The sequence below is a fragment of the Colias croceus genome, chromosome 30 (genome assembly GCF_905220415.1).
Source record: "Colias croceus chromosome 30, ilColCroc2.1".
Classification (NCBI taxonomy): Eukaryota; Metazoa; Arthropoda; class Insecta; order Lepidoptera; family Pieridae; genus Colias; species Colias croceus.
In genome coordinates this window covers 4,590,548-4,617,031 of record NC_059566.1, presented here as the reverse complement: position 1 = coordinate 4,617,031, position 26,484 = coordinate 4,590,548, and the positions used below count along the sequence as shown (strand labels likewise).

Below are 26,484 nucleotides of genomic sequence, written 5' to 3'. Positions count from 1 at the left end.
AAACTGAACCATACCTAAAACTATTACAATCGCATGCAATCCCGCAAAATTAAACTCTTACTCAAACTCAAATGCGTACTCAAACTCAAACATTAGTTATTTGAATTAGACTTCTATTGACATATTTTATACCCCGACTCTGTTGTTGGAACGGACAGTCATACAACCATGATAAATGGGCTTGGTGTTGTGGGATGGGGCGCGGGAGGTGAGTTCAACTCAAGTCTTACTCAAACTCAACTCAAACTCATGTCATATTCAACTTAAACTGAACCATACCTAAAACTATTACAATCGCATGCAATCCCGCAACATTAAACTCTTACTCAAACTCAAATGCGTACTCAAACTCAAACATTGATTATTTCAATTAGACTTCTATTGACATATTTTATACCCCGACTCTGTTTTTGTAACGGACAGTCATACGACGATGATAAATGGGCTTGGTGCAGTTGTGGGATGGGGCGCGGGGGGTGAGTTCAACTCAAGTCTTACTCAAACTCAAACTTATTGCAACTCACAAGTTCATAGATAGCACACAAAATTAATACACAAATATAAAATTTACTTACTAAACAAATTTAAATTAAACTAATACTCAAACTTGTCAAAAGGTCATAGATCAATACACGCACTTTAATTCAAATCCGAACTCAAACTTATACTCTAACTCAACTGAACAACTTAATGATATTGTATGTCAGTTGAGTATACATATTAAGATTTTTTCCTTAATATTAAACTTTATAGTATGAACTTGCGAATTGTTAATACCGATTTGATTTTAGGCAAATATTTATTTAAAGTGAAACTTCTTTATCGGGGTTGGAAAAAAATTGAGTGTAACATTTTTTCGTTACGCGTGACATTTTTCCGTTACGTGCCATCTTTTTCTTATCCCTACCACGCGTGATTCGACGTATTTCTGTAAAGTTGCGTATAGTAAATTATTTTTTGAAAAATAAGGTCATAAAGAAGTTTCACTTCTTACGTGTGTACACTAATATACGCACAGATTTTTTATTTATTTATTATTTTATATATTTACAGGTATTGAAGCGGAAGCAGTAATGTTAGGTCAAGCGACGAGCATGTTATTGCCAAAAGTAGTGGGGTATAAACTTAGTGGGGAATTGAACCCTATGGCTACATCTACTGACCTTGTGCTTACTATTACTAAGGTTAGTGAATGAGTGAATGAATGAATTAAGATGTTTTTAAATTGAACCCTATGGCTACATCTACTGATCTTGTGCTTACTATTACTAAGGTTAGTGAATGAGTGAATGAATGAATGAATGTATGAATTAAGATGTTTTTAAATTGAACCCTATGGCTACATCTACTGACCTTGTGCTTACTATTACTAAGGTTAGTGATCGAATGAAGGAATGAATGAATGAATTATTGAATTTAAAAAAAAAGATTGTGTGCCGAGCACACGTGTTAGAAGCGAAACTTCTTTATATTAAATTCGTCGCCTTCTTCCATGACGTGACGGTATTGCCATGACGCGACCTTGAAATTAAACTGTATAAAGAAGTTTCGCTTCAATAAAATAAGATATTTATATGGCCACGTCTACTGCTAAGTATTACTAAGGTTAGTGAATGAATGAAGGAATGAATAGAGAAATATTAAAATGTTTTTACATAATATATGACCTAGAAATTGCATGTCTATTATAAAGTTCACCTTATTGTTGCAAATAATTTTATATTATATTTTCAAATTACGATATAATTTATTAACATCCTTTCTGCACAGTATTTTGATAACATTCTTGTAATTTTTGTAAATTGTCTATCACTCAACAAAAATCCCATCACTTCCAGCACCTCCGTTCCCTCGGTGTGGTGGGCAAGTTCGTTGAATTCTTCGGTCCCGGTGTTTCTGCCCTAAGCATAGCTGATAGGGCAACTGTGGCCAACATGTGCCCCGAGTTCGGGGCAACTGTGGCACATTTCCCCGTTGACGAGAGATCGTTGGATTATTTAGCACAGACCAGTGAGTATCTACTCAAATGTCACTTAAATCGTACTCAAACTCAAAATTATGTTTTAGTCACACTCAAACTCAACAACAAAATAAAAAAAACCACTTCTATGTATGTATATATAAGAATAGTGGATTGGGCAACTGTGGCCAACATTTGCCCCGAGTTTGGGGCAAACTAGTGAGTATGTACTCAAACTCAATAAGTCATCATAATCAAGTTGAAAAATTCGTAAAACACAAAAAATATATAATGTAGAAAACACACTCAACTTCATTTATTTACATCACTTAAATGATACTTAAACTCAAAATAATATCACTCAAATTGTACTTAATATCTAAGTTTGTGTTATAAATTATAATATTTATAGAGGTCGTAAATGAAACTCAAACTCAAAAGTAGTTAACAATATTCAAATTTGAATACTCCTTTATGATATTAAAAGTCAGAAGTAGTAAATTACAATCATGTAGTAATCATCCATACTTCCATACTTAATATTATAAATGCGAAAGTAACTCTGTCTGTCTGTTACTCAATCACGCCTTAACTACTGAACCAATTATCATGAAATTTGGTATGGAGATATTTTGATACCTGAGAAAGGACATAGGCTACTTTTTACCCCGGGACATAGGATAGGTTTTATCCCGGAAATCCCACGGGAACTATGCGGGTTTCTCTTTGACTGCGTGGGCGAAGCCGCGGGTGGAAAGCTAGTAGTTCATATACACGTAATTTTTAAATATTCGGAGTTGAAATACTAAGTAGTGGTTCTGTAATTCAACAAACAAAAATTTATCGAAATACGTTCACCCGTTCTTGAGTGACATTTCAAATTTTTTATAAATAATATGTACAATATTTAGAATAATAGTCAAAACTAATAATATTTTATTCCAGATCGTCCCGCCGAAAAAATAAACATAATAAGAGAGTATTTGAAAGCGACAAAACAGTTTAGAGACTACACGAATCCGGAACAAGATCCAGTGTTTTCTGAGGTAACTATATGTGAACGTACTTACAAAAAGATATATATTTTACTAAATATAAAGATGTAAGTTTTTCTTACGCTGGCAAAAAAAAGCCTAGATACATGTTTATAGATTACTAGCGGTCCGCCCCGGCTTCGCCCGTGGTACATGTTTACGTTTTCTCTACATAAGAACCATCCTCGTACTTCAAGGAATATAATAAAAAAAGAATTATCGAAATCGGTTCAGCCGTTCTCGAGTTATGGAATTACAACGAAAAGTGGCATTGATTTTTATATATTAGATTTCTGCAGTACACCTGCAAAAATCTTCTACATTATAAAGAGGAAATCTTTGTTTGTTTGTTTATTTGTTTATTTGTTTGATTGTAATGAATAGGCTCATAAACCACTGGACCGATTTTAAAAATTCTTTCACAATTCGAAAGCTACATTATCCACGAGTAATATAGGATAGGTTTTATCCCAGAAATTCTACGGGAACGGGAACTATGCGAGTTTTTATTTGAAAACGCGGGCGAAGCCGCCGGCGGAAAGCTAGTAGTCTATAAACATGTATCTAGCCATTCGATATTTTTTGCAGATAAAATAAAAATACTTACCTATAATAGTGCACTTAACATTCCTGGGTTATTGTATGTAATTTCCTTATTATATTGTTAACACTAGCTTCCCGCCCGCGGCTTCGCCCGCTTTGTCAAAAAACCTAATAAATTATATACTAAAACCTTCCTCTTGAATTCCGCATCATTTCAGGCAATAATCCGAATTATTTCAGCCAAAAATGTAGTTCTCAATTACAGTTAAAAGATCTTAAAGGTTAAAGTTTAAGTTAAGTTGTATTAAACAGTTCTAAAAAAATAAAAAATAAAAACAATAATATTACAGATAGTCGAGTTGGACCTATCCACGGTCGTGACGTCAGTGAGTGGACCGAAACGACCGCAGGACCGTGTTTCCGTGTCCGACATGAAGGTGGACTTTGCGCAGTGCTTGACTAATAAGGTGAGTTGGTGTGAGTTGAGTGAGTGACAACCTACTCAGAAAATTAAATGTATACAAAAGTAATAAAAACGAACACAAAGTATTTTGACTGACCAGTTGGCTTGGTTGGTAGTGGCCCTGCCTTCCAAGCCAGAGGTTGTGGGTTCGATTCCCACCCGGGGCCAATATTTGTGTGATGAATAATAGATGTTTGCTCTGTCTGGGTGTTAATTATCTATATAAGTATGTATTTAAAATTATATATGTATGTTTATCAGCCATCTGGTTTCCATAACACAAGCGAAAGCTTAGTATGGGATCAGATCGTGCCGTGTGTGAAAATTGTCCTGATATATTTATTAATTTTAGGTATGTAAAATCGAGGCAAAGTTTATTATTCTTCCTAATTGATTTCCTTGTTAACAAAATAATCACAGCAATAATTTTCAAGTAAATAAATACTCAAACTCAAACATTTATTTATTCAATTAGACTTCTTTGAGAAACACTTTCGAATCATCATTACATATTTTTAACAATTATCACCTATTGGGAAAGCAGTATCTATGGAGAAGAACCGACAAGAAACTCCATAGTAAACTAAAAACATACATACTTACAAAAACATCTTCTAATAAATATGAATATAAAATAATGTACACAGATGAGTTGGTCGTGTAAAAAGCAGTAATCAAATACCCAGTGACAGAATTGATAACATGTCAACTGAGTGAGTGAATACTTTCTCTCACAGACAGATTTTCTTTACACAAAAGTTCACAGAAAAGTTAAAAAATAATAATCACACATACACAAATAAATAAAAGATGGGCTTCTTTTTCTTTTTCTTCTTGAACTAGCTTTCCGTCCGTGGATTTACCCGCGTATAGGAATAATTTATCGCGCTAAAAAGGTAGCCTAAGCTACTCTTTCATACACATATATATCACATAATAAAACCGACAAATAATTTAACTAACATTCTATAAAATAACATATACACAATACTGGTAACTGAAGCATAAGATATCCACGAAGCGACAGTAATAACATACCCAGTGACAGAATATAAAACATGTCCACTAAGTGAGTCACTACTTTCTCTCCCAGACAATATTCTAACATTGACGACGAAGAAGATGAAGCAAAAAAAAAATAAAAACAAATTCATGATAATCTATACTAATATTAAAAAGCTGAAGAGTTTGTTTATTTGTTTGTTTGAATGCGCTAATCTTAGGAACTACTGGTCCGATTTGCAAAATTCTTTCGGTGTTAGATAGCCCATTTATCGAGGAAGGCTATAATGATATAGTAATGATATAAATCATCACGCTAAGACCAACAGGAGCGGAGCAGGTGCGGATGAAACCGCGTAGCACAGCTAGTTCATAATAATCTTATCTGATAAATGATTCTGAAGAAATGATCAATAAGTGACAGTAATAACATACCCAGTGACAGAATACAAAACATGTCAACTGAGTGAGTTACTACCGCCACTCAATGATACAAACAATGAAATAAACGTAAATGATATAATATAACAAGTTAAGTATATACAGTTATATTGTTATATGTGAAATTTTCAACTTGCTGCTTCAGTTAAACATACAGATTGAATAAAAGAGATTCTTATATTTTTTGAAAAATATGTCATAGAGAAAAAGTTATCTCTTCTTACAAAAATTAAATAATTATTTATTATTTCAGACGAATTTTTCGCCAAGTGACAGTAATCAAAAACCCAGTGACAGAATACAAAATATGTCTAATGAGTGAGTGACTACTGCTACTGTGCAAATTTTGATAAGTAGTAAATTTATAATAATAAAAAATACACTATTACAAGATTGCCTAATTAACATGTGTGCCTATTTAACATGTGTACCTATCTTATATGTTTTTCTCTTATCTTCTGTACCATGTGTGTGTTAAATAAAGAATTAAAATAAATAAATAAATAAATTGCTTATAATTAAACACACTCAAGAAAGATATATATGGGTTGTTATGTTGGCAGCACAATAAAGTGTTAAATATAAAATAAATTAATAAATATAAAACACAGATGAGTCAGTCATAAAAAGTAGTAATCAAGTACCCAGTGACAGAATATAAAACATGTCCACTGAGTGAGAAATCACTGTTCTTTATAACAAAATTACTAGATGAAGGCTTCTTAGTATAAGAAATAATTCCCAGGAGATAACGTCTGACCGTGACAGTAATTAGACACCCAGTGACAGAATATAGAACATGTCCACTGAGTGAGTGACTACCCTCAGTTCAAGACATTTTTAACACACTTATTAGGTTCACCTGTATATTATTCGTATATTCATATTCGGGTATTCGTAACCGACTCTTAAATTCAATTTTGACCCACCTAAAACGGAAAAAAGTGTGTTTTTTATTGTTTAGTATTTAAAAATTGTCAATGTTTTCCTGAATAAAATAATAAATAAATAAATAAATGATTGAATTCAACCTCACACTTCTCAAGAATCTGCGGCGACACAAAAATATCGTCGTATTAAAGCGTGTTTTTTAGTTATTTTTTTATTGCAACTTAGATGCAATAACCAATGAGTGACAGTAATCACACACCCAGTGACAGAATATAAAACATGTCTGCTGAGTGAGTGACCACCACCTCTCAAAGATAATATAACTGTATGTAGATCGTATGAATAAACATATTTCAATGGCATTACACTGAAGAAATTGTCTCTAAATGACAGTAAACAGACACCCAGTGACAGAATATAATACATGTCTACTGAGTGAGTGGCTACCGCCTCTTAAAGACACTTATTACACATTTTAATAAGAATTAAAGTATTATCATTAATAAAGTACACATTTTTAGGTAACAATTTGAATAATATCAACAAATGCACCGATGAAATAGTCACAAAAAGCAGTTTTCAAACACCCAGTGACATAATGTAGTACATGCCTACTGAGTGTGTGACAACCGTTCATTATAGACTGTACTGATTGATGTAAATAATCAAATCAATAAATCTTTTGTATTATTATTTGTATTAAATCCTTTGCTTTGGATGCTGAAATATTCTCTTGTAGAAACTTTCTTGATAATAATAAATAATGAGTTGGTCATAATAAAGCAGCAATCAAACACCCAGTGACAGAATTAACACATGCCTACTGAGTTAATGACTACTGTTTAATTAAGACAATATTTCTGTTTAGCTATGTGTTTCATAAACTTAGATTATACAACAACCAATAATAAAGATGAATCTTCAATGAGTGACAATAATCAGACACCCAGTGACAGAATGTAAAACATGTCTACTGAGCGACTGACTACTATCTCTCAAAGACAGTGGAATTTATTTTGAAATAACACACCATTCCGGTTTTATATGCCAAAAATCTCATTGGCCAAATTGCACAAAGATGAAATCGTCAATGAGTGACAATAATCAGACACCCAGTGACAGAATATGTATTTAACATGTCAACTGAGTGACTAACTACTATCCCCCGAAGATTATAATTACTCCATAATTAAGCAAACACACAGTTTAACTAAAATATTTGTGTTACATGATTTAAAACTGATAAAACAATGCGTCGGATAATTAATAAATTACACAAAGATGAAATCGTCAATAAGTGACAATAATCAGACACCCAGTGACAGAATATTAAACATGTCAACTGAGTGGCTGACTACTACCTCTCGAAGACAATATTTAAGCAATGAACTATGCAATAACACAAAATTTAATATTCTATGTTGGACAAAGATGAAATTGTCAAGGAGTGACAATAATCAGACACCCAGTGACAGAATTTTAAACATGTCTAATGAGTGACTGACTACTATCTCTCAAACACAAGTATTCTAATAAAATTCCAAGAACACAAAAGAAAAACAATACATTAGACGAAATGGCCATAGAAAAACAGTAATCACATACCCAGTGACAGAATATAATACATGTCCACTGAGTGAGTGACCACTGACTCTCTGAAGCAGTACTTGTGAACAAGCAACTGATGAAAAAGTCACTCAGTGGCAGTAATTACACACCCAGTGACAGAATTTGTACATGCCTACTGAGTTAGTAACTACTGCCACTAAATAACAAGATATGTGTCTTCTGAGTTAGCTTTATTCCTCGCTATAAATCGTCAATGAGTTGGTTGTAATAAGAAATTGATGACACACATATAACTCTACTGAGTGACTTTAAAACTAACTTACCTCAAAATAACTACACTCACATTTTTTGCACTATTTCGTTGTGATTATTAAACATCTGCGAACATATAATTGTATATATCACTTATAGTTAAGCTGATGTTTACTGTATGAATGCGTTTTTAATACTGATTGATTTTAATCAATTCATGAGTATATATACGCGAATATGCATCATTACCTAATGATAATTGAAGGTATTTGCAAATAATATCATTATGGGGATTAATCATTAATTTTCTAATGATTATGTTTACTTAATTGTTTTCTTTGGAAGTTTTTAATTAATTAATGTTTCTCACGGTGTTATGTAGGAATTAAAATTTGGGATTTTTTTATGTAGGTATGTTTGTGGTGATGCCTGGAACTGATTTTGATTATTAGGGAAAGTTAATTTTTTTTTTAATGTATATAGTTATTATATTGCTCACATTTGCAAGTTTTGCATTTCGAATCAAAATTTATTCAGCAGTTTCGAGAATATTTCGAATGCTCGGAATATACAGACGATTAAAAATTTTCAATATAGAAATAAACAAACATATAGTTATTTAAATTACTTATTTAAAAGTCAATAATTATGTCCCGAATATTTAATTGGTTCTTCATCTATTAACTCCTCAACATACGAACTAAATCAGTTCGCTACATCCAGGGATTACCTCTAACCACTATCACAAACTCACAAATTCACTTTACCTCTTTATAATATTATTATTTAACAACACAATCGACTGAGCATGAACCTTTCTTACAAGTCGGTTAAAACACCATTTATACTTTGAGAAATTAAATATTTTAACGTATTTTAAACTCGATTTATTAATTCTATTAATATTACTATCCCAAATACTTTGCAGCGAGCGTGGTTATCATTTAAATTTTACACCATTCATTAATATTACATATTTCAGGACAATTTTCACACACGGCACGATCTGATCCCATGCTAAGCTTTCGCTTGTGTTATGGAAACCAGATGGCTGATAAACATACATATATAATTTTAAACAAATACTTACGTCTTGAATATTCTGCCAATTGAATAAAATACCTCAACACAATATGTATTTTTAACACAAAATATGTAATAATATTAATTTTATATTTATAAAGTTTGAAGCAATTAAACAAACCGCATACTGATAATTTGTGGTTACAATTATTTTGATTGATTTTTTTGATAATATTCAAATGTAGATAATGTTTTGTGGTGTTTTTAATAAATAACTAGATTTAAAGTAGTTTAATAACGAATTGAAATGAAATGAAATAAATTTATTGAAGTGAAACTTCTTTATCGGGGTTGGAAAAAAATTTAGTGTAACAATTTTGTTACGCGTGACATTTTTCCGTTACGCGCTATCTTTTTCTTATCCCTACCACGCGTGATTCGACGTATTTCTGTAAAGTTGCAAATTATTTTTTGAAAATAAGGTCATAAAGAAGTTTCACTTCTTACGTGTGTACACTAGTACACGAACATATTTTTTATTTGTCCATTAATGTTTATAAATTGAAATAAATCCCAAATTAATTTTTTTACCATTTTTTGTGAGATATGGGGTCGTATTATGACCTCTTATTTCCAGACAGTTTACGCCGTGAACTGACTGGCAAATTCATATAACCATGTCTGGTTATTGCGATCATAATATGAATTTGCCAGTCAGTTCAATTCACGGCGTAATCTGTCTGGAAATAAGAGGTCATAATACGACCCAATAGGGCATAGAGTATTAATAATTTTAGCATAACATAATATACTTATACATATGCACTCGAAAAACATAACATTTTTAACACAGTAGGTATAAATATTTTTGTGCTTTTTATATTTTGCGAAAAATAATGATAATAATTTGCTAATGGTCAATTAGTATTTTTGTAATTACAATGTACATTATTGTTATAAATTAGTGTTAATCCCTAATTAGGTCGACACTTTGTCTAGAAAAAAAAATAAACAGAATTGTTAAAAAAAACAGAAAAAATTCAATACATTGTTTTGAGGAATGTTTCTACAAAAATAATAAAATGTCGTTTTTTGCTTGTTTAGGATGTTTAAATATTAGATTCCTTTTTTTCATAAAAAGCATTTGTGTAAGCACTTGCAGTTTAACATTTTTAGAGGATATCAAAAAATTATGTTATTGTCTACACTTCTACACTAATATTATAAAGAGGAAAACTTTGTTTGTTTGATTGTAATGAATAGGCTCATAAAGTACTGGACCGATTTTAAAATATTTTCCATTCGAAAGCTACATTATCCACGAGTAATATAGGCTATATATTATCACACTAAGACCAACAGGAGCGGAGCCACGCGGGTAAAACCGCGCGGCACAGCTAGTTTATTATAATACCATCTAACTGCCTGTAAAAGTGTATCATAATCGGTTCAGACATATTAAAAACTAGCTAGAAGAGGGAGCAATACGTAAAACTAATAATCATATTTTTTATGTAATTTAAATAATAAATATTTAATTATAACAGAAAGAAACAAATTTATTCAGATCTTTTTTTAAGTTGGTTAAAAATATGTTCTAACTGTAAAATTGCTTACCACATTAGCAAAACCGCACCGAAATTAGTGTATCAATTTAACTAATTAAAAAATAAATTAACATACATACCAAGAGTTTGAGAATATAACACAACTACCTAACTTAAGTAAAATTAAACTTATAATAAAAATCGCACTCAAACAAAACATTGATTTTGCAAACATAGCAATATCTCTTCCTAACAATACTATAAATAATATGATATACATATTTCTGTTTGTCTGTTCATCAATTTTTTATTGAGGTCAGCTTTATAATAATGAGTGTCACATATGTATGAAATTTTTTATTTTTACGTAGAAACGGCTGAACGGAATTCCATAAAATTTGGTGCCGTGATAGATTTTAATCAGAATTAAAGTAGGGTTTTTATTTTTACATGATAATAAATAGAGCTAGATTAGGGAATTAATTTAATTAATATAGGCTATATGTTCTTCCAGAATCTATCTACATATTGAGTTTTATTCAAAACGATTCAGTAGTTTAATAATAATTCTTGCAAATAAATGTAATTTGAATTTGAACAGATATAAAATTTCTGATTTTTCTATAATCTAAACATTACTTTTTATATCATGGGCTATCCAGCTAACAGGGTTTTGTTAAAATTGATTCATCCGTTTAAATATACCTATAATTTAATCAAGTACTTATCAAAAAATCAAAATCGTTTATTTGGAACACAACAACACATTACAAAAACTATATGCACGATGGCACCCATAAAAGCTTAAATAAGCTGCGGCACAGGTGCCAACGCCCGCCTCCATACATTATTAGTTCCACTAATCAAATTTTAACATTCATATCTCCAAAACAGAAACACAAAGTATGATCATTCAGTTATACAAAAACAACTAAATTGTTTTTAATGAAATTTGATAAACAGGTAGTTCGTAAACACCATTAATACATTTGTTTGTGTTGATTTTAACTGAGACAAAGCCAGAGTAAACATGTAGTATCTAATGTGTTTGTTTTTCTAATATAATGTGATAGATATTAATCCTGTAATTATTTTGTTAAAAATAGTAAAAAAATACTTCCAAATAAGATACTTACCTTAATACAAATTATAACTGGTCTACATTTTAAAATAAACCTTTATTTAGAACTAGGTTTCCGCCTGCGGCTTCGCCCGCGCACTCAAAGAAAAACCCGCATAGTTCCCGTTCCCGTGAGATTTCCGGGATTGCGTCATTTTCTATGTCCTTTCTCGGGTATCAAAATATCTCCATACCAAATTTCATGAAAATTGGTTCAGTAGTTTAGGCGTGATTGAGTAACAGACAGACGGAGTTGCTTTCGCATTTATAATATATGTATGAATTCTAAAAAAAAAAACAATATTAATAAATACATAAAATATACCTAGTTATTAAAAAAAACTATCTATCTGATTTTCTAAAAATCACTTCATAAAACAAATTAATAAACATTAACAGATGTATAATTAAAACAAAATTAATTAAAAATCAGCAATAAATCCGCGGGTGAAAACTAGTACATCATATTCAAGGCAATATAAAAATGCTGAGTTAGCTGTATTTATAATTATACGACATTTCCGTATGTATGTATGTCAGGGGCGTGTAAACGATTGTTTTAATTTGACCCAGATTTAATTTGGACCCTATGTCCCATAGTGGGGGGCTTGGGACGAATATAAACGTCCCTTGTCCCACTGTTTTTTGTATATTTCTTGTTTTATAAAAAGAAAAAATCTGGAGTTTTAATTGTTACTAGCTGTGCTCCACGGTTTCACCCGTATTGCTCCGCCCCTATGGATCTTAGCGTGATAATATATAGTCTACAGCCTTCCTCGATAAATGGGCTATCTAACACCGAAATAATTATTCAAATCGGACCAGTAGTTTCTGAGATAAGCGCGTTGATACAAACTCTTGAGCTTTATAATATTAGTACAGACTAGCTTCCGCCCGCGACTCCGTCCGCGCGGATGTCTGTCTTCGCGTGGATGGTTTATTTCTCCATTTTGAGTAACTCACAATGACATCTTATAAATATCTATTGGACCCAAATACGGCTAGGACTATAATAATACGCAACGTGTGTTCGCGGTTCTACAGAACAACGTCTATGGATAAAACTGAAAAATTAATTTAATTTTTTTTCTACGTATTTTTCCAGGATAAAAAGTATCCTATTTTACGCCCAGGATAATAAGGTATAATTATACAAAGTTTCATCGAAATCGAACCATTAGTTTTCACGTGATGCCTTCACATACATACAGACAGACAGACAGACAGACAAAAATTTTTTTAATCACATATTTGGGTTCGGTATCGATCCAGTAACACCCCCTGCTATTTATTTTTTCAATATTTTCAATGTACAGAATTGACCCTTCTACAGATTTATTATATGTATAGATATGGTGTGCTGTAATATGTTGTGCTTTTAATTAAAATTCTTTGTATTAGTATATTCTTAGTTTTGGTTATAAATTATTATATGTATGTTAGTCTGTAAGGTATTTATTCTATGGGTCTGTACAATTTATTGTCTGTTATTAGTTGGTTCAATAAAGAAACGAATCTTCAATGGCGGCCAAAGCTGACTTTGACAGATGGTAGGATCAGCAAAAAAGAAAATAAAAATAACGTAAATTGATAATTATTTTATTAATTATTTCAAATTGTTTGTTGACAAACTTTTTTGTTATTGTATTTGTGTATTTATATGAATTATCATATTTACGTATACAGAATGTAATAAAATCCCCATAATACTTGTAATAAGCCCATAAAACTGAACAACTTTTCCCAAAGAACATATTTTGTCAAATTCCAATAAAACATTATTTACTTTCGCAAATGCATAATTGTCATTGTAAATTTATGATAAAAACTATTATAGGGAAAATCAAATACATTTTAGTGATTTAATTTTTCCCTTTTTTTTTGCATACCGTACGGCCGTGTGTGAGCGAGAGGGAATGATAAGCGCCGCCATTGAAGATTCGTTTCTTTATTGAACTAGCTAATACCTGAAATAAATGTAATAAATAAATTTTCATTCAATCGTTCACTCAGATCGGTTTCAAAGGCTACGGCCTGTCCCCCAACCAATTATCCGCTTCGGGTAGTTTCTCCTTCAGCGATGGAAAGGAGTACACCATCAACCATGGTTCGGTCATCATAGCGGCTATCACGTCGTGTACCAACACGTCCAATCCAAGCGTGATGTTGGGGGCTGGTGAGTGCTAGAATAATACTATTTGTACTTAAACTTAAAGCTAGACTTAAATTTACAATAATTAATTACTTTACAAGATTAAATCCCTTAAACCTTTTCAATTTCTATATTATAGCATTCTTTTATTCACAAATTTCACATGTACTCTAATAACATTTATTTCTTAGGTCTCCTAGCAAAGAAGGCAGTGGAGAATGGCCTTAGTGTGCTACCTTATATCAAGACATCTCTATCGCCTGGTTCCGGAGTTGTTACCTATTATTTGAGGGTAGGTAGAAAAAAATGTATTAAAAATGTGTGTAAAGTTGTTTTAGTTGCATGTTTCGTCAATTGTTTATATTAAAACTGTGTACTTCTGACCTACCTCCTCCTTTATTTCAAAACTCAAACTCAAACTCAAACATTCATTTATTCAATTAGACTACTATTTAGTAGCACTTTCGAATCGTCATTACATAAGTATTTTTAATATTTACCACCGATTCGGAAAGCAGTATCTATGGAGAAGAATCACTTCAGTATTACTTCATACAGTGGGTTGTCTGGAAGAGATCACTCTTTAGGGATAAGGTCGCCCTCTGTGCTAGTTTAGCTATAAGTTTTAGTTTTATGTTATTTGTATAACTAGCATAGTAAAGTGTCATAAATAAAATAAATAAATAAATAAAACTAGCGTTCCGCCCCGGCTTCGCCCGTGGTATCTACATATGAAAAATAGATGTTGGTTGACTCTCAGACTTACCCGATATGCACAGAAAATTTCATGAGAATCGGTCCAGCCATTTCGGAGGAGTATGGCAACGAAAACTGTGACACGAGAATTTTATATATTAAGAAGATTATTTTTGGTGAAAATTTTAATTTTAAATCCTTAATTCATTGTTTATCAAATATTGTTCAATAATTTCTGTGAAACACAGTGACAAACATACAATTTTTACAGGAATCCGGAGTTATACCATACTTGGAAAAACTCGGTTTCAACATCGTCGGCTACGGATGTATGACATGTATTGGAAACTCTGGTCCGATTGACGATAATATCGCTAATACTATCGAAAAGGTAAGGATTTTAAAATTAAATTTATATGTTTATTGTATGTAAAATTATCTTTTTTCTGTTTATCGGGACTTGTTAAGGAAGTAGGGGAAATAATAAAAACAGCTTGAATTAAATTTAAAAATTTATTGTGTTAATTTAAAAATACATGACGTATTATGCTAACAAAGAAAGCACTATGTTAAACACGTATGTTTTTATTGAAAACAATATATTTACTGATTGTACATTAATTAATGTTATTTAATTTATTTATTTATTTATAAAGAATAAAGATTAACCATTTGTATAGTAATTTACAATTTATTAAATCGTTCACCTATGTTAAATATAGGAATCCACTTATTCGTTCTTTAATTTTATCACTCTAATAGTTCAGGATACATCGCCCATTTTTCCATCAAAAACCATCAAATCAAAAATTTTTATCCTTGTTATCTCTGTTAGCTACCACAATCGAGACTTTCGTACACGAAATTATTCGGTGTCTCATCAAAATAAAGCTACAAACGGAAAATTAGCTTGATAGTAGTCACTTGCAAAAATGGGCGATGTATCCTGAACTATAAGTGCTGATTTTTCAATCCTTGGTTAAAACTTATTCATCGAATAACGTATTAAACTACCGTTTCAAAAATGTATTCTAATTGTCCGTATATGACAGTTTACAGGTGACATTATTAAAAATGTTCGTGTAATACTTTACTGGACGGATAAATTTTAACCAATGATTGAAAAATCGGCCCTTAGTCAATCACGAATTTTTGGTCTAAGATCCAAATATAGGTCTTACTTATGTTCGGATCTTCTACTATTTATAAAATCCCCGGATAGAACGAGCTAGTATGCTGCGGCGTGCTATCCGGCAACCGCAACTTCGAAGGCCGAATCCACCCCAACACGCGGGCCAACTACCTCGCGTCGCCGCTGCTCGTGATCGCGTATGCGCTCGCTTCCACCGTGGATATAGACTTTGCGACACAGCCGCTTGGTGAGTGCTAAAAAAAGTAGTTCAACTTCCTCATAATGTATGGTGCCCTAGTACTTTACAGGAGGAATCGTAGGGAAATTCGAATAAAAAAGGGAAAAAAAATAGATCAACCTCCTCGTAATGTATGGTGCCCTGGTACTTTACAGGATACATCATAGGGAAATTTGAATAAAAACGGAAAAAAATAGTTCAACCTCCTCATAGTGTATGGTCCCCTGGTACTTTTCTTTATAGATAGTGCGTCAAATGTACTGAAATCGTCATTTTTGACGATGAACTTCTTAGTGACTTATGGTGGCCTGGTACTTCTGCAACAATTGTTAGATAAAAAAACTATGTTTTTATTGAAAATTTTGCTATGATCTCTTGTTAAGTTATGATGCCCTGGTACTTTTGATGAAAATTAGATCATATTGTGTCGCTAAAAATTACAATACATGAGTCTGATGATAAGGCTTTTTCGGTATTATCTGGTAAAGATTGATAGCATCTGAGTATAAAGTGGTAATATGAACCAAACACACGGGCAAACTACCTCGCGTCGCCGCTGCTCGTGATCGCGTACGCGCTCGCTGCAACTGTGGATATTGACTTTGCGACCCAGCCGCTTGGTGAGTGCTGATCACCTGGTACTTTACAGGGGAAATAATAGGGAAAATCGTCTTAGGGCTGATTTTTCAATTCTTGATAAAAGTATTCGTCGAATAATGTTTTAAACTACCATTTCAAAAAGGTATTCTTTGCCTGTCTTTGAAAGTTTACGGTTGACATTTTAATATTATCGTGTAATACTTTATTGTGTGGATAAGTTTTAACCATGGATTGAAAAATCGGCCCTTAGAATGAAAAAAAATAGATCAATTTCCTCGTAATGTATGGTGCCCTGGTACTTTTCTTTATAGATAGTGCGTCAAATGTACTAAAATCGATTCAGAAGAATATTCAATTGACGATGAACTTCCTATTGACTTATGGTGGCCTGGTACTTCTGCAACAGTTGTTAGATAAAAAAAACTATGTTTTTATTGAAAATTTTGCTATGATCTCTTATGGCCGGTCCCAATATAGTATCTATCTTCGGTTTGACATACTAAAGATAGTAAATGCTATCTATCTTTTGTTTTGGCGTCCCAATAACAGCCAGTAATGGCCGTTCCCAATATCTTTTCTATCTTACGATAGATAGAACCTTACTAGCTATCGGAGATAGCTGATATCTATAACCGTAGTTTGAATATTGGGAACGGCCATTAGTAAGTTATGATGCCCTGGTACTTAAACCGAAAATTAAATCACATTGTGTCGCTAAAAATTACCTCAACCAGCCATAAATACATGATGCAGTGGAACTTTCATCATATTCTGATGATGGCTTTTTCGGTATTATCAGGTAAAGATTGATCATCATAATATATTTGAGTAAATGTACAAAGAAACTTTATTTCTCGCCGATTCTTGGTAGAAATTAAATTCCAAATATGAAGGTAGTTTAACAAAAAAATAAAAAAATAATAAATTTTCAATAGGTAAGCGCCCTGACGGCACTCCTGTGTTCTTGAGGGACATTTGGCCTACTCGCGCTGAAATTCAAGAGGTCGAGAACAAATACGTCATTCCCGGCATGTTTAAGGAGGTAAGTATTATTTAATACTAGCGGTCCGCCCCGGCTTCGCCCGTGGTACATATTTCGCAATAAAATGTAACCTATGTTCTGTCTCAGGGTCTAAAGATTTTCTGTGCCAAATTTCATCAAAATCGGTCCAGTAGTTTATGCGTGAAAACCATACATTCGTACATACATACATAATCACAAACCTTTCCTCTTTATAATATTAGTATAGAAGTATAGATAAACAAATGTATAATTAATAAAATATTACATACTACTTTTACGCCCGCGGCTTCGCCCGCATTTTCAAAGGAAAACCCGCATAGTTCCCGTTCCCGTGGGATTTACGGGATGAAACCTATGAATGAATCCAATGTGTTAATCCAAGTTACCCTCTATGTGTGTGCTAAATTTCATTGTAATCGGTTCAGTAGTATTTGCGTGAAAGAGTAACAAACACACACATACACACACACATCCTCACAAACTTTCGCGTTTATAATATTACTAGCTGTCCCGACAAACGTTGTTCTGCCTTACTCTAATCACTTAGGGGTATGAAAAATAGATGTTGGCCGATTCTCAGACTTACCCGATATGCACAGAAAATTTCATGAGAATCGGTCCAGCCGTTTTGGAGGAGTATGGTAACTAACATTGTGACACGGGAATTTTATATATAAGATAGATTATTACTACTTCCCACCACTACCAACTACTACTTACTACAACTAACTACTTAACAGGTATACGCGAAAATAGAGCAAGGCTCTCCATCATGGCAGACCCTGGACGTGCCGAAAGGAAAATTGTACGGATGGGACCCGAACTCAACATATATCAAGAAACCACCATTTTTCGATGGCATGACTAAGGTAAGAAAATATAATTTTTCCTTTAATATTTTTTACTAGCTATCCACCCCCGGCTTCGCCCGCGTTTTCAAAGAAAAACCCGTTCCCGTAGGATTTCCGGGATAAAACCTATCCTATGTCCTTTCTCTGGTATCAAAATACCTCCATACCAAATTGGTTCAGTAGTTAAGGCGTGATTGAGTAACAGACAGACAGACAGAGTTACTTTCGCATTTATAATATTATAGTCCTTTTCAGCTATGATGATTCCTGTGACACTTCATCGTGTTCCGAATTACGTATTTTATGTTTAAAACGCCAAAATAATTTTAGTGCATAATATTTTTATTTTATGGCGGCATTATTACCAAAAATATAAAAATGAAACATCTTAAGCTTATAAATCAAAAACAGTATTGTTTAGTTTAATATAATGAAAAATAAAATAAAATAACACAAAAATATAATACCTACGCAACTCATGTACATGAAATGGATCGTTGAAAAATCATAGAGTTGGAAAATCATATAATCGGCGCCCATCTTGTGATCGTTTGTCAATCGAGTCAATCGTCTGTACGAGTGCGTCAGCCTTGTATACAAGTTGTATTTTTATATTGATACTTTACGTGGTATTCTGCTATTGTTACTAATTGTTATTGTTGACTTTTTGTTGTTGTTGTTTGCTAAATTTCCTTAGTTAATTGATGGCGAAATGCCGAAAAAACTAATTTTGGTACATTATTCAAATCGATTTCATTTCCATATAAAATATTATCGATTATCGGAAAGAATTGATATGATTTCAGTACAGACATCTCTACACGTGTCAAAAATCGATGTGTCACAGAAATCATCTTAGGTGGAAAGGACTAATATTAGTATTAGTATGGATTTGTATTTACACTTTAATAGGTTGGTATATTAAATACTTTGTTTTATAATAAAAAAATTAAATGTTTGTGTTTATCAATTTAGATCTCGTGTAGTTATAACTTTTTCACAACTACCCCCAAAATAAAACAGATCAATTTTTCAAGAACTACCCCAATGATATATTTTTTTATAGAATAACTAGCGAAACTGCTGCTACAGTAACTGCAGTGTTATTGCAATTAATTTTTATTTATTTATTTATTAATTTGGAGAGCACACAGGTACAATTACAATTATAAATAATAATAATACAATATTATCGTAACACATTTGGTTTTTAAATCTAAATTGCCATCAACGTCTCCCTGTGTGCATAATAAATAAATAAAAATAACAAAACAAATCAAAGAATTAGAACCTCCAGAGCATCCTAACATCTGCTTTTAATTAAATAAACAACTTCTTTAAATTATTCTTAAAACTATTTTGACCAACTACCACAAAATGCACACATGCATACACTCATAAATAATGAACGCAACTACCCCAAAAACTAAAAACAAATAGATTTATCACAAACTTACACACAAAAAAATACTTTTTAAATAAAATCTTCAGCAACTACCCGCAAATATGAACACATAAATTGTCTACTCATCAAAAGTTCTCAAAATAAGCATTTTATTCAGATTTTAATACTATAACACCACATAAAACTTCAATATTTAAACATTTTCAGGAATTACCCCCAATCAAAAGTATAGTAGGCGCCAGGTGTCTGCTCTTACTGGGTGATTCTGTAACAACAGACCACATCTCACCCGCCGGCTCTATAGCTAGAAACTATCTTAAACCTATAGAAATGTTACAAAAAAATCTTTACTGAATCTTTAATACTATATTTCATTGTTTATTACAAATTATTTACAAATTACTACATTGTGTTGTTAAATAAGGATGAAAAATAGCGTATGCGTGCGTATACTTTATGGTATGGTTCAAAGATACCAAAAATGTCGCCTTACTCCGTGACGTGACGGTATTGCCATGACGCGACCTTGAAATTTTACTCTCAACGCGCCTAAAGTATATGGCAATATTGTCACGTTAGTAAGGCGATGATTTTGTGTTCTTTGAATCTTGCCAAGGAAGTTTCAATTCTGACACGTGTGCTTCGAATATTTTCAGGAATTACCCCCAATCAAAAGTATAGTAGGCGCCAGGTGTCTGCTCTTACTGGGTGATTCTGTAACAACAGACCACATCTCACCCGCCGGCTCTATAGCCAGAAACTCACCGGCCGCTAGATATTTGGCTAGTAGAGGGTGAGTTATTTATTTATTACATGTTTATACAGGGTGTCCCACTATTGGTATACTAAGCGCGAAGGGACTTGTAGTTTTGCATACACTGATCACGTAAAAAATACTTAGACAACAAAATTACGTCATAAAATGTATGCTAAATTTTTCCTGAAAATCCATGTTTTCTTCTCTAGCTTCGCGCAGCCGGCATATACAGTTTCTCTAATGTGAGCATTTTGTCTATGAAAACATAATCTTAAACGATAGCTCACGTGCTGGTGGTAAAGTTGGGCGGGTTGCTTGTTATGGGTATACACATAGAGTTTTAAGAATTCATCTATTTGAAAAAAAAATGCGTCTGGAATTTATAAGTACTTTCTACGTACTCAGCGTATGCACAACTATAACCTCCTTTGAGCTTAGTATACCAACAGTTGGACAGCCCTGTATAAAATAAACAGACATTATGACTATAAAAATTACTTAAACAGTATTACTTTTAATAACAACACGTTAATATTAGCTTCACCTGTATGTTTGTATGTAACCGACTCCTTTACACTCGAATTTGACCCACTTTAAACGGACAGATTTAATGCAAGCATTGTAGACTTATCAACGATCGGTAACAGTACATATAATAATTTCATTTTTGAAGTGAAACTTCTTTATCGGGGTTGGAAAAAAAATTAGTGTAACATTTTTTCGTTACGCGTGACATTTTTCCGTTACGCGCCATCTTTTTCTTATCCCTACCACGCGTGATTCGAGTATTTCTGTAAAGTTGCATATAGTAAATTATTTTTTGAAAAATAAGGTCATAAAGAAGTTTCACTTCTTACGTGTGTACACTAGTACACACACACACAAATTATTTTCTTTTTTCTTTTTCTTGACTAAAGTTTAAACGGTAGTTAGTTCCCATGAATTTCCATTCACTATGGCTAACGAAGCCACATGCAACAAGTAGTTAATTAGTAGAACGTGTATTTTCACAATAATTAATTTTTTTCACATTTTATGTTATTTTTTTCAAATTACTGTCTTATCAAATATTATATTTTTATGCCCAGTTTAACCCCCCGCGAATTCAACTCGTACGGTTCGAGGCGAGGCAACGACGCGGTAATGTCGCGAGGCACGTTCGCGAACATTCGCATCGTGAACAAGATGGCCGCCGCGCCGGGACCGAAAACTGTTCATATACCGAGTGGCGATAGTATGGACATATTTGATGCGGCTGAGAGGTGAGGCAATTATGGCAAGGGGCAAAATTGAGTTAGGGGCAGTTTGGGACAAGTTTTGGCTAGGGAAATTTGTTTGAGGATTTTAAGGCAAATTTGTGTTAGATGGCACTTTTGGAGGGCAAATTCGTGTTTAGGGGCACTTTTGGGGCAATTTTGTTGGGGCATACGGTGCTATAAGACACATGGGTGTTAGGATATCACGTGCTAATGTCGCGAGCTCTCTGCATGATAATAATATCTATCTAATTTTTATAAAAAAAAATTTCTAGATACGCAAAAGAAAATGTGCCCCTAATTGCAATAGTGGGCAAAGACTATGGAAGCGGTTCGAGTCGAGACTGGGCAGCGAAGGGACCGTATTTATTGGTGAGTTTAATGTGAATAATATAGGTTTCATTTTTATATGTTTTATTAAAATTAAGGGATTCTAATTCTATTAAGATATATTGTGTAAATTTGTTTTGTTCGGGGTTTTATCCAAGAATCTTTCACTTTTTGATGATTGTATGATTATATTATATTCAATTTATAATCTATATATATATAATCTTATATATATAAAATGCAAAGGTGACTGATATAGTGATCTATCAACGCACAGCCCAAACCACTGGACGTATCGGGCTGAAATTTGGCATGCAGGTAGATGTTAGGATGTAGGCATCCGCTAAGAAAGGATTTCCCGAAATTCTTGCGGGAACGGAGAAAAACGGGGATGCACGTACAAAGTCGTGGGCGGAAGCTAGTTTTAATATAAGTAGGATTTATTAATATTATTTAGTATGTATTAAACAAGCTGTTCCGCGCAGTTTCACCCGCATTGCTCCGCTCTTGTTGGTCTTAGCGTGATGATATATAGCCTGTAGCATTCCTCGATAAATTAAATGGTCTATATAACACCGAAAGAATTTTTCAAATCGGACCAGTAGTTCCCGAGATTAGCTCGTTCAAACAAACAAACTCTTCAACTTTATAATATTAGTATAGATAAATGTACCAGTTACCCACTTATACCTAACCCTTAACATAAAAAACTAAGGTGAAGGACGCGGGTTCGAATCCCGTATCATCATCGAATTTTTTATATTACAAAATAGTCTCATAAAAAACTAACCTAGTTTTAAAATTTCCCAATACTAAATACCCTAGCCTTCTTACACAAAAAAAATCAAATTTTGACATTTTTTCCATTCCCAGGGCATAAAAGCAGTAATAGCCGAATCTTTCGAGCGAATCCACCGGTCAAACCTAGTCGGTATGGGCGTTATGCCCCTACAGTTTCTGCCCGGGCAAAACGCGGATACCCTGGGACTGACCGGGAAAGAAATGTTCAATATTGAAGTGCCGGAAAACCTGAAAACTCATCAGTTGCTTGATGTAAAGGTAAAAAAAGAGAAAATTGTAATTAGTGTGAGTTGGAGTGAGATTTTTCGGAGTGAGTGTGAGTTGGAGAAAATTTTCTGTGGAATGAGTATGTTTTTTAAAGTTAGATTTTAATTAGTTGTATCGAAATTAGAATTGTAATTAATGGAGTCAAAATGAGATTTTTAGAGTGTGAGTTGGAGTAAATTTTCTGTGCAATGAGTGTGTTTTAGAGTAAGAGTGAGTTTTGTTTGCTGTGAGTTTAATAGTATGGTTATCATTATTATTTGTGTGATTATTATATTACTAGCTGTGCTGTGCGGTTTCACTCGCATTGCTCCTCTCCGGTTGTTCTTAGCGTGATGATAAATAGCCTATAGCCTTCCTCGATAAATGCCCTCTAACACCGAAAGAATTTTTCAAATCGGACCAGTAGTTCCTGATATTAGCGCGTTCAGACAAATGAACTCTTTAGCTTTATAATATAAGTATAGATTTAGCAACATAGTACATAACAATAACAATTTTATTGAATGACCGTCAAGACGTATAAATCTTTCATTTCTGAAGGCGAAAAATACTTTTTTCTCGATAACTTTAATCTTATTATGTACATGAAAAACTGCCTAAAAATATTTATTTATTTTTTATTTCTCTGCAGGTGGACAACGGCACGACCTTCCAAGTGAAAGTGCGGTACGATACTGAAGTGGACCTCAGTTACTTCAGACATGGCGGCATTTTGAACAATATGATAAGGAAGATGTTGTAAAATGTAAAACTACCCACATTTTTTTTTGTGAATTTTTTTTTGGTGTATTGGTTTTTTGTAATTGATTAAACTTCATATTTGTGAAAAAATATTGGTATATTCATTTGTATAATAGTTTTTTATGTATGAATTATTTTTGTATGTGAAAACTAGTTTTTTGTATGAATAAAAATGATAAACACCATAGTTTAACTTCATCGGCATACATACTGAATTAAATATTTCAACATGTACAGTTCTAGAACATTTTAAATACATCAACATACATAAAAATAATAATCGATTTTGAAATAACGAAAAAAATGTTTTTTTCTGTGTCAAAAACAAAATATTCAAAAGTATGCGGAAACTATTATAATTTATAACCCTATTTCTCATTATAATAATTATATCTAAACATAAATAACGAATTTTTAATGATCTAACCAAACACAATGATTAGTACAAATAAATTATTTTAGTTATTCAAAACTGATAAAAAATATATTTAAAGACAAAAAATATATCTAAAGACCCATCCATTTCTAAACCGCTCGTCACGTTGCTTGACTTTAAAAATGTAGTTAAAATTTTAAGGGTATAAACTTGGGACTATTTAGATTTTTTCTTTTAATTTTGTATAATCTGTGCCAATATAAATAATTAAAAAACTTACCTGTTTTAGTGAGATTCACTTAAAAATGATATAGTTATAAAAAAACTAAATCGCCTTTAAAACGTCTTGTTAATTCCCGTAAAAAAACAATCCCAGCTTTCAATTAAAAAAATGATTACCAAAATTCGTTCATCCAGGCGAAAGGTCTTAGTCACAAACACAAAAACAGTTAAATCGAGAAACTTCCTATTATGAAGCCGGCAGAAAACTTAAAAAAAATTAAATTTTGCTCGATAAAAAAAATCCTGAAGTTACCTCTAAAATATCATATAAATTCTCATTACAACCGTATTTTGCGATAATAATTCGTATAAAATCACAAATACATAGGTATTTACCTTCTCGATTTCGTGACTGTTTTAGATTTAGAGAATACTAAATATTTTCATTCACTTTTTGATAAAAATGTGAATGGCGCTTACGATTTTTAGTTTCGAGCACGTTGATTCCATACTAACCCCTCACCCCTCACCTCAGGCCCGAATAGCTTCGAAATATAAATTTTCGCTGACCGCCTCTTAAACCCTGTCTAAAGTTTTTTGTGGTATAGATTTTAAGATAAAATATAGTTTTCGCTGACCGCCTCTTAAACCCTGTCTAAAGCCCGGCATTCACTACACGCACCGCGAGCCGAGCCCCGAGCCGTACCAATCCGTGGACAAATCCGTCATCGCCCACACACTACACGAGCGCCGAGTTGCAGTCCAGTCGACTGTGAACTTTGATGAGCCTTGCACGTATCTATCCTACCACGAAAAAAAGCTCTCTGGCTCTAGTAGTCGGTGCAATGCTTTTAACGCAGAAAAAAAAGCGCGTGTGGGCAAAGGAATAGCTGAAACAACGAAGAAAAAAAGAACGAACGAACTAGAACTGCACATTTGATTAACTTTTTTCAATTAAAATAATATATTTATAATAATAATGACCGATACGAGTAATTTTTATATTTTATTTTACTAATAAACCATTCTTAACATAATAAACATTTTCTGATTTAAAGAACTGAACCTTTTTTCTTTTTAAATACTTACTAGAGTAACGTACTCTAAAAATCGAAATCTGTTATCTAGAATCCACCATAAATAAATAAATGCGTTGTGATTTATGAATTATTTTAATCCATACTTAATATTATAAATGCGAAAGTAACCTTGTAACGCCTTAACTACTGAAGCAATTTGCATGAAATTTGGTAAAGAGATATTTTGATACCCGAGAAAGGACATAGGCTACTTTTTATCCCGGGAAATAGGATAGGTTTTATCCCGGCAATCCCACGGGAACGGGAACTATGCGGGTTTTTCTTTGACTGCGCGGGCGAAGCTGCGGGTGGAAAGCTAGTTATTTATAAAATTAATTATGTATATATGGCGAATGACTGACAAGTCCACCGACAAATCCGCGCGCGCACACACACGTACGGATTTGTCCGGCGCGGCTCGGGTGCGGCGCGGCGCTCGCGTCTCCAGACGGCGAGCCCGCGCCGAGCCGCGAGCCGCGCACAACTACACATACACACGCAGATTGGTCCGCGGACTTGTAGCCAGCTACAAATCCAGCGGATGGGTGCGCCTGTGAATGGTACCCATAAAGATTTTTGTGGTAAGACAGTTTTTAAGATTACTAGTGGCACAGGTTTTTTTATACTTTTTTATATAGAATATGTATTCCTTGTTATAAAATATTATTATTGGTAGTGGATATTAGAATAAGTGAAATTTATTAGAAATAAA

At 32.9% G+C, this 26,484-nt stretch overlaps 1 protein-coding gene across 1 annotated transcript in view; it reads left to right on the top strand.

Annotated features, from left to right (window-relative positions):
• Nucleotides 1-24,124, top strand: part of LOC123704643 (cytoplasmic aconitate hydratase-like) — a 31,154-nt gene extending 7,030 nt beyond the window's left edge. The window contains exons 8-22 of the mRNA XM_045653047.1: nt 1,054-1,184; nt 1,839-2,010; nt 2,906-3,006; nt 3,888-4,004; nt 13,859-14,021; nt 14,189-14,289; nt 14,965-15,084; nt 15,916-16,072; nt 17,599-17,705; nt 18,428-18,556; nt 20,600-20,736; nt 21,789-21,962; nt 22,232-22,328; nt 23,160-23,345; nt 23,986-24,124. Of these exons, the coding sequence (XP_045509003.1) occupies nt 1,054-1,184; nt 1,839-2,010; nt 2,906-3,006; nt 3,888-4,004; nt 13,859-14,021; nt 14,189-14,289; nt 14,965-15,084; nt 15,916-16,072; nt 17,599-17,705; nt 18,428-18,556; nt 20,600-20,736; nt 21,789-21,962; nt 22,232-22,328; nt 23,160-23,345; nt 23,986-24,096 (2,003 nt within the window). The 3' untranslated portion in view covers nt 24,097-24,124. The remainder of the gene's footprint in view (nt 1-1,053; nt 1,185-1,838; nt 2,011-2,905; nt 3,007-3,887; nt 4,005-13,858; nt 14,022-14,188; nt 14,290-14,964; nt 15,085-15,915; nt 16,073-17,598; nt 17,706-18,427; nt 18,557-20,599; nt 20,737-21,788; nt 21,963-22,231; nt 22,329-23,159; nt 23,346-23,985) is intronic.
• Nucleotides 24,125-26,484: the final 2,360 nt, after the last annotated feature.